We start from the raw sequence: 9721 nt of genomic DNA, 5'->3' as shown, positions 1-9721 counted from the left end.
CTTATTTTTATTAGGACTTATAATTATTATTTTACAATTTTTAATTTTGGCTAATTCATATTGAGCACTTATCCTTCCTTATATATTTCCTAAAAGAGTTCCTGATTCTATCACAGTTATAAAGAGCTCCAAAGCTCACTATTACTCAGGGACTCGAAACTCCACTTGGAAAGGTTCTCCACGACTGCCATGCCCTGCTCGACCACGACCATAACCAACTTCAGATACAATATTCTTTTGGCACAGGACTTATGGGCTAATGAACCTCTACCACCGCTGGAGTATCCTCCTCCACCCTCACGCTGATTATTCTCCAAAACTCCAGTTCAAGGAAATTCATTCATCACTCAGGAAGTTTCACTTCTCTCCCTATCTTATTTTTATATTCTTTTCTATATATCTATCTTTGTACATTAGGGTAATGTACATCTTAAGTGTTGGGGGGTATTCATTTTTATCCCTGAATGATTGCCTTGTTCTCTTGAAAAGCTCTCATGTCATGTTTAGGATAAATTTTGATTGATTTATGATTTTTATTGATATATCTTAAATTAAAACATAGACATTCATGCATTGATTATTTAAACTTTAAGACATTAGAGAATTAAGCATGATAAGTTGATTTTTAATTTAAAATTTTAAGTTGTTTCCCCAAGTTTAGGTATTATCTTGAATCAAAATCCACAAGTTTAAACATCAAAAAGCCATAATTTTTGTGAGATCTTGAGCCTTTAGAGCATCTATTATTTCTTTCATGCTCACTTTCATTATGAGTGCGTCAGTATTGAATTGTTATTCTAGAACTTGCTTGATTATGCATGTCAAGACCACACCATTTGATTTGATATGTCAAAATGATAAAGGCACTTAGGATTAACCCACACATGCCATGAAAAGTCTACCTTCACAATTAACCCTTACTGAACCCTCTTGAGCCTAACAACACATTAATTGATTTACCCTCAATATTAACCCATACCTCATTATTATTGAAATCCCCTAAATTAATTTGATCCTTATTTTTGTCGAGATTTGAGTTGGAATAATTGCTTCGCTATGTTTTATTCTTCTTTTTTGTAATTTGACTTGTTCTTAAAAAAAATGTATACATATTTGTAGTAGTGATCTTCTGAGCTAAAGAAGTTAAATTCCATATTCTGAGAAAAAAAACTCTTCTGTACGCAATTATTGACTAGTCATTTTTCTAGTTAGGCAATTTTTCAATTCAATCTCGATTCTAACCCTTTCTTTCATCTTGAGACCACACCCCCTAACAAAGCCTCGTTACGACCCTCTAAAGACCTTTTGATTGATGTTTCATTTCAATTTATAGTGGTGGAGATTTGATTTTCATGCAAGCCTATGGTAATGACTTTTCATTATTGACTGATGAGTGCTACTTTCATTGTCCTTAAACACTTTGAGTGGTTTGAGTGAATCTTTAGTGAGGATGTTAAGCTCCATGAGATTTCGAATCGAGGTAACCACTTAGATAAGAGGAGATGCCTAAGTTTTGCATGATTAAATACTCAACTTGGAATGTTTGAAGCTCTAATGTTCTTTTAGTTGAATTTTCAATGTATGATTACCTATGGATTATTTTGAGATATTATAGATAGAAATTATAAGTTGAGAAGAATTTATTTTTGATTATGAGTTGAGGATTTTGCTTGAGGATAAGAAAATGCTTAAGTGTGGGAGTATTTGATAAACCGTAATTTATACATATTTTTACCCCATACTTAACACATTTTATAAATGATTTTTCCTTAAAATTGGTGACTTCGATGCTCCTAATACCTTAATTTCATATTTTATACTTAGGTGAGCATAGGAAAGCGAAAGGAACGAGAAACGGGCCAAAAACGGAGAAAATGGGCCAACATACGAAATCAACACGGCCTAGACTTCCTCACACGGACAAACCACATGGCGGTGTCAATTTGGCAGAATCGAAGCACGACTCACACGTGTAGAACACACGCCTGTGACATTTTAACAGGTTCGAGCACGGCCTGAAGTAATCGCACACGGGCGTGTCCCTGCCGAGCCCAAGTTTAGTCCAATTCGAAAAAGACCAATTTTGAGGGTTCTTAGGCATTCCAAAGCCTATAAATACACCCTAGAGGAGGAGGAAAAGGGACAGAGAAAAGGAGGCTGGGAACTGCTCAAGGAAAGCCGATTGATCCATCTCAGAAGCCGGATTCATCATCAAAACTGAAGATCTCCCTTCAATTTCCCTTCAGGGGTTTTGGGTTTTTTTTTCTTTATGTTTTGTATTCATTATTCTTCTGAGATGTTTTCCTTTTTAGTTATGAACTAAAGCCTCTAAATACCTAAGGGGAATGAAACCTAAGACAGATCTTTTTATTATTATCTGAATTGTATGATAAATATTTGACTTGTTCTTAATTATGTGTTCTTAATTCTTGTTTTGATATTCCAGGATATTGATTTAATTTAAGCTCTTATTCAGAGGAGGAATAGACCCTGTCTAAGAGTACATTTGTCATAATTAAGCGGAGTTGGTTGCGCGCCTAGAGATAAGGTGACAAGATTTTGCCGGATTAGGGTGAAACCTAAAAAAGGATCCATAGATCGAGTTAATGCAACCCTATGGAGTTAATTAGAAAGAGATTTCAATTATTCAACCTAGGGTTAGACATTATTAGTCTCGAGAGGGATAATAATATAACTTAGGGATTTCTACGGATCAAGTCAAATGAATAAATCGTCCGATTTAGAGTCAAATAACAAGTGAAGTCTAGGTGGATTTTTCCTTAGGTATTGTCTCAATCAATCGAGTTTTCCAAAAGTAATTCCCTAGTTCTATTTTCTGTGAATTCTTAGTTTAGTTAATTAGTTAGTTAAAACAAACCCCATTATTCTTAGGCTAGATAATAAAAATACAGTCATTACTAGTACTTTTACTTCCTTTGGGTTCGACAATTCGGTCTAGCTAAAACTATACTACTGTTTGATAGGTACACTTGCCTTCATCGTGATAATAGTTAGTTTCAAGAACGATTCAATATAAATATTTAAAACTTATCACACAAAATCACGATCAGCCATGTGAACCCAAAAATTCACCTAAAATCAAGCCATTTCAAATCCATATCAATCATAACTAACCATTTCATTTGGGCACACATTCAAGGAATTTAAATCACATTCAAACACATCTAAACATGACATTTCAAACATCCTAATTCACCTAACCAATATGCCATTCAAAGGCACCACAATTGTATCAATCATCATTTACCAAAACATGCCAATATTCCCATTTTCCAAACATACCAACTTAGTCCCTTAAATACCAAGTAACTTCAGATATGTTCATTTTCATATCACCACAAACTTACCAATAAAGACTTTATATACAAGCATTTGAATGTGACCAAAATGGGATAACTTGGTGAAGTGTTAAGGTTCACCAAACAAAGCATAAACTTTAAAGCATATACATACCAAATCACTATTAACACATTCACAAAATACCATTACAAATAACCTTTACATGTCATTATTAACCTTGGCCAAAATACTCAAAAACTACCGAATTGATTGTTAGATAGTGTAATAGGTCTCCAACAAGCTTCCAATCGTTCGAGCTTCTAATTATCTATAAAACAAAGAAAAGTAACTACGTAAGCAATGAGTGCTTAGTAAGCTCATATAAACTTAAACATAGCTTACCATTTCATTTATACAATTCATAGATTAATCATAAATCATTATCAATGCCATAAGTTGAGTATAAGCCTGCACAACATCATCAACTCACACGTTAGTACACTTGTCCATGATAGAAATGAATTCAACCATAAGATAAGTAGATTACCATATATAAATACATTATTTAACTTATCAATGATATCATAAGATCTTGATTCATTCCATTTGGATACTTACCATTTCATTTCCTTTTCTTACCCGTTGAACCAAGTAGAATTACATCGGATACTCGAGAATGCTCACACATAGTGTGCCTTTCCATATAACCGTAACTTTTCCTTTACATTAATGCTCACACAAGCTGTAAAATGGGCCTACTCACATGAGCTGTGGGTTGGAATGTTAGCTACACAATGTTGCTCACACAACCTATGGAGAATTTGCAATAAATGCAGGACCTCAGCAATCGATAGGACATTCAAGACTAGCATCCGAAACATTAAATCTCTAATGACATGTCATTTGTATCCTAAGAATTCTTAAGGTTCAAACGGGACTCGTTATCTGTTAATTCATTATAGCATAGATACATTTATTATAGAGATTCATTTATTTTAAAACAACATAGCAAATAGTCAACTTAACTATCATTAAAACAATCATAGTTTATATGAACTTACCTCAATAACTAGGGTGTAGAAGTAGAATGAACACTGATCCGAAGCTTTAACTTTTCCTTGATTTAAGTCCGAACATGGTTTAACTTGATCTAAATAGATAATTTCAATAAATTAAATACTTCTAGTATTCAATTTAATCCATAGTTCATATTTATGCAAAATTATGAATTTGCCCCTAACATTTTAACTTTTCACAATTTAGTCCTTAAGCTCATAACTTGGATATAACTTATTTTAGCCTAAATCCAACTTAACAGATATTACAAGGGACCTTGAAAAAATCCATAATTACCAAAAATTCACTACAAAACCCATGAACTTTTATTTTTAACAATTTAATCCCTAATTGTAATTTCATCAAAAATCACTTAACAAAACATGTTTATTTTACAACCAAAACTAATAATCTACCAACTAACATGAAATACTATTCAAAAACATCCATGAAAAGTCCCTCAACCTTTAACAATTTTTAAAATTAACCCTTGTGCTAGCTAGATTAAGCTAAAACAATCAGAAAAACATAAAAATCATTAAAAAGGGGATCGAAATCACACACCATTGAAGCACTTAAGTTAGTCGAACCTTCAAACCCTAAAATGGTGTTTTTCTTCTTCAATTTTTGGTGGAGAAAACCTTTAACGAAGATGATACCATTTTGTTATATTTTAGGTTAAGTTTTATTTATTAAATTACCATTTTAACCTTGGTTATTTACTTAACAAAATAACAAATTTATGTCCATATTTGTCCACTAACTCCTTAAATGGTATAGTTACTATCTTAGTCCATTAGTTTAAGATTTCATAACCATTTTCCCTTTTAATTAATAGAATTCAACTTTTACACCTTTTACGATTTAGTTCTTTTCATTTAATTAACCATTTAAACTTCAAAATTTCTTAACGAAACTTTAATACGACCTTAATATAATCCTGTAGACATTAAATAAATAATAAAATAATAATTCATTCATCGAAATTATGGTCGCGAAACCACTGTTTCTGGCACCACTGAAAATGGGCTGTTACGTTATATTTGTTTTTTTATTTTTATTTTTATTTTTTTTTCTTTTATCAACTAAAATCTCCATTTTATTTTATTTTTTTTCAGCTCTACAATGCACAGGTTGTGGGCATGACAACTGTTTAGGCTTAGGAATTTAGTTATTTAAATAGGAAAATTAAAAGTCTCAGTCCCTGTAGGATCAACCCTACTACTCTATACTACTATTTAATTAAGTTAAAGCATATGAAATTATATTTGGTGGTTTCGACGCCCATGAAGGTTATTAAGCTAAAATGATAATCAAGAGTGGAATGGCTATAAGGTTAAAAGTGTTTATTATTGGCTTTAATATTTGATGTCCCATTGAAAGTCTATTGGGATTAATGAATATGATCATTTGGCTAGTTTTGAATTGTTGATTGAGGTGTCAATTGTGGCATATTGGTTAGGCATTTAGTATGGTTGCTGAAAATGATGATTTTTGTTTTGAATTAAATGCTTAAGGTTAAAATATGGCTTAAAGGATAGCTTATGGCATAAGTGTTACATGGGTAAATTGCTTAAATTGCTCGTAACACGACTGTGTGGTCTATAAAATTTTAATTGATTTTGGTGCACATGGACAGAGGGAGTTACATGAGTTACTAACACGACCGTCTGACCTATCCACATGGCCATTTGACCTATTCACATGGCCATGTAGCCTATCTCACACAGGCACAACTCTTGTACACGATTTAGTGACACAATTGTATGGTTCATCCCACACGGGCTGAGCTTTCGCACACAGTTAGGGGACACGGTTGTCCGATCCTTGTTTTCAGATTTTTCTTATCTTTTTAAATTTATTTCAAATTGATCTAAAATGATTGCCTGTTTAGTTTTACCCTCCTGTAAGCTCGATATTAACCTGTAATTAATTAAATCACATGCTAATTTAATTAATTATGATTTATTTAATAATTAATTGAGATTTTAAAAATTATAATTTGTTTGTAATTGTTTGGTATTTAGTTATAGCATCCTAGTGCTCGGGTCTGGTGATTGGACTAGGTAAGGGGTGTTACATGGTATATATAAGGCATCATTTATAGGTATCTAAAAAACTTGAACTCGCGACCGCATAACAATTGTCAACTAGTCCCCCATTATACTCAAACCTATGACCACACCACAGCTATCAACTAGGACCTCCATTTAGACTTCGACCTGTGACCGTATCAAGTATTGTCGCCCTGAAATCTAACTTCCATAAGATGAGTTTCTAAGATAATAGTCCTATCTTAGCATGACATACGAAATATTTTAATAAATTATGTAATAATATTGAAATTGTTAAAACAATCAATATTATTTATATTATTAAATATTGAAATTATAATATTTTATAATTCTAAATTTTTAAAAATAAAATTTATTATTAATATAATAATGTTAAATTTAAATTAAATTAAATTTTATATAAAAATATAATTATTCATAATTAAGTTATTTTTTTCAAAAATGACTTGTTAGCCGTTAATCAAATTATTGTCCATTAAATAAACACAACATTAAAAAAAAAAATAAAGTTTCCAATAAATCATTTTCCATAATACAAACGCAACTCGTTTACAATAATACAAGATGAACAAGAAATATGATTTTACGCGGCCCAACGTTTGCTTGTTTGAGTTTCACAATTCGAAACAGCTAGAAAACTGAGGCATATCCGCCACTGCCTCTCGGCATAACTTTCTCCAATTAAAACCAAAAATTAGAACAAATACTATGTACGGATCCATACCATACCCAAAATTAACGGATTTAGAAGCCCCGTGCCTTCGGTTAGATAGATAAAAAAAACACCAGCCAAAAGCAAAATCAGAGGATGGAGATGGATGCAGGGGATGGGTGGTTGTTGATGAGAAGGTTGCTACCCTTGGAGAGCTGGTCCATGAGGGAAAGTATTTGGGCGTTGTAAGCACGGGCCTGATTGACGGACTCTGCTTCCAGCTCACCCAGCTGAGAACAGAGCCTTTCCTCCGCCTCTTCCGCGACCCTCAGCCTTTCCCACATCTTTCGTAATTCCTTTCTCATCTGCTCCTCTCTTTCCCTACTCTCCTTCAATTCCTTCTCTAACTCCTGGTTCCTCTTCCTCAGATCTTCCTCTGGTGCCGCCATTGTTGGAGCCATGTGATAGCTTGCTGTTCTTTTTTCTTCTATTGGTGGAGAATAGTGGAGTTGTGGATCAAACAATGGGGAGGGATAGATTCTCTTATAGGCCTACGACGCTCCAACCCAAAGTGTCCAGGTTCAATGTATCTAGTTTGCTTCGCCTTGTTTCGTCGTCGTCTTCTTTTTTCTAATTATTATATTTGCTTACGTACTTGCTTTGCAAATTCAATTTTTGAACCTTCAATTTTCAATTCTTAAAGTCTATTTTTGAAAATGGTAAAAAAATTAAGAAAAATATCATATTAATTAAAGAGTTCCCGAATTAATTAATTATTTTTAATTAAATTATAGAGTAATAATTTAAATGTTACACTTTACTCTTCCTATGTTTTAAATTTTAATATACATAATTTTATTTTTAGAATATGATATTTTGAAATTAAAAAACTCACTTAATATTCAATATAACAAAAAATAATATTGTAACGGACTTGAATTTGATAATAAATTTTAAAGGTGCTAATAATTCTTAAAAATTCATACATGTTAGTTAGAATATAATTTTCAGACTAATTAATGATGTTATAAAAGTTGAGGGACTAAATTATATTAAAATTAAAATATATAAATTGAATGTCAAGTGAAATATAAGGGTCAAATTGAAATCCAACTATTCTTATAATCTAAAAAATAAAAATAAAGGGACCCATTGTTCTCATGTAAAAAGAAGAAGAATAAGATCCATTGTGAAAGTTTTGTGCTACTCTATAGATTAGTATAAACATAATATAAAATATAGGAAATTATCAAATTAAAAAATTATTAATATAAAACTACAGTTTTATTGCAGAGGGTGGAAAATAATATTTATTAAAATTAATCATATTTTTGTAAGAAAGGTAAAATTACAATTTTTAAGGTAAATTATATTTAATGTCATTAAATTGTTAGTAAATTTACGTTTTAGTCAATTAATTTTAGAAAGTTATAAAATAGTTGTTAAAGTATTCGAAAGTTTTTATTTCACTTGGTTGTTAAGTTTTTCTTTTTAAATTCAAGTAGCAAGCTCTAAGCGATGACGCTTTGATTTGATGATCAGTATGGTAGTCAATCTCAGAGATCGGAGAAGAAAGTTATTTGGATTTTGATTTACAGATTCGTGACGTTCAAAATTGTTTCATGAAAAAAAATTAAACTGTAAAAGAGAAAAGAAAAGAGAGTTTTCAATTGGTGTAAGTGATGCAAAAAAGAAAAAAAAGAAAAAAGGTCATGTATAAGCAATTTTAGTATCCTAATGATTTAAATAAAAACTTTCGAATAGTTTAATGACCATTTTGTAACCTTTTGAAGTTGAGTGACATTAGATATAATTTACCCTAAAAATAATAGATTTGTCTAAAATAATAATAATAAAATTTGATATCATACCTAATTTAGTTTTTTCTTTTGAAATTTCTTTTAGGGAGTTGAATGACGGCACTAACTTAATCAATGTTTAAATATAGTATAAATATTTAAATTCTTGAACTGATGTAACAAATTAATTAAATATCAACTCAATTGAAAATTTGTTAAAGTAAGATTTTGTTTTATAAAGCCATAAATTTAACTATGGTAATGTTGCTATTCCTTTTTTTCAAAATAAATTTAAAAATTACCACGACTTGAATGTGGGAAACTAATCACTTTAATATTTTGATTTTACATTTCAACCAAAATTTTAACATACTGATTTTATAAATATAGATTTTTTTTCACTCAATAAAGAAAGATACCATAATTTAATAATTAAAACACGAAAATTTTTTAATATACATAAAATGTCAAATTTATTTGTCCATACCTACATTCTAATATTTATAAGGATCTCTTACGTGAACTTTGGCCCACAACTTTAGTAATTTTTCTTTAGGTTCGTCCTAATATTATGAAGTGAGTCATACTAGGACCCGCTAGCTTGTCGGATAACCACCTATCAACCTCGATAAATATATAGAACAATTTTATTTAAATCGATATAAAATTAATATGATTTTATATTTTATATTTTTACGATTTATATTTTAATAATTTAATCGTTATTTTTAATGTTTTATTCTTGTAAATTTTACATGTTAAGTTTGATATAAAAAAATTTAATTATTTTTTACATAAAAAGTCAACTGTTAAATATATTAATACAATCAATATTTTAA

General features: G+C 30.6%; 1 protein-coding gene across 1 annotated transcript; it reads right to left on the bottom strand.

Moving 5' to 3' along the window:
* Nucleotides 1-6922: 6922 nt before the first annotated feature.
* Nucleotides 6923-7750, bottom strand: LOC128296272 (protein RESPONSE TO LOW SULFUR 3-like). Its single transcript, XM_053031407.1, has one exon. It carries the CDS (start codon nt 7542-7544, stop codon nt 7233-7235), a length of 312 nt encoding a protein of 103 aa, XP_052887367.1. The 5' UTR covers nt 7545-7750; the 3' UTR covers nt 6923-7232.
* Nucleotides 7751-9721: the final 1971 nt, after the last annotated feature.

Source organism: Gossypium arboreum, chromosome 8 (genome assembly GCF_025698485.1).
Source record: "Gossypium arboreum isolate Shixiya-1 chromosome 8, ASM2569848v2, whole genome shotgun sequence".
NCBI classification, from domain to species: Eukaryota; Viridiplantae; Streptophyta; class Magnoliopsida; order Malvales; family Malvaceae; genus Gossypium; species Gossypium arboreum.
The sequence above is the reverse complement of the archived record's forward strand: the minus strand, read 5'-3'. Positions and strand labels throughout refer to the sequence as shown.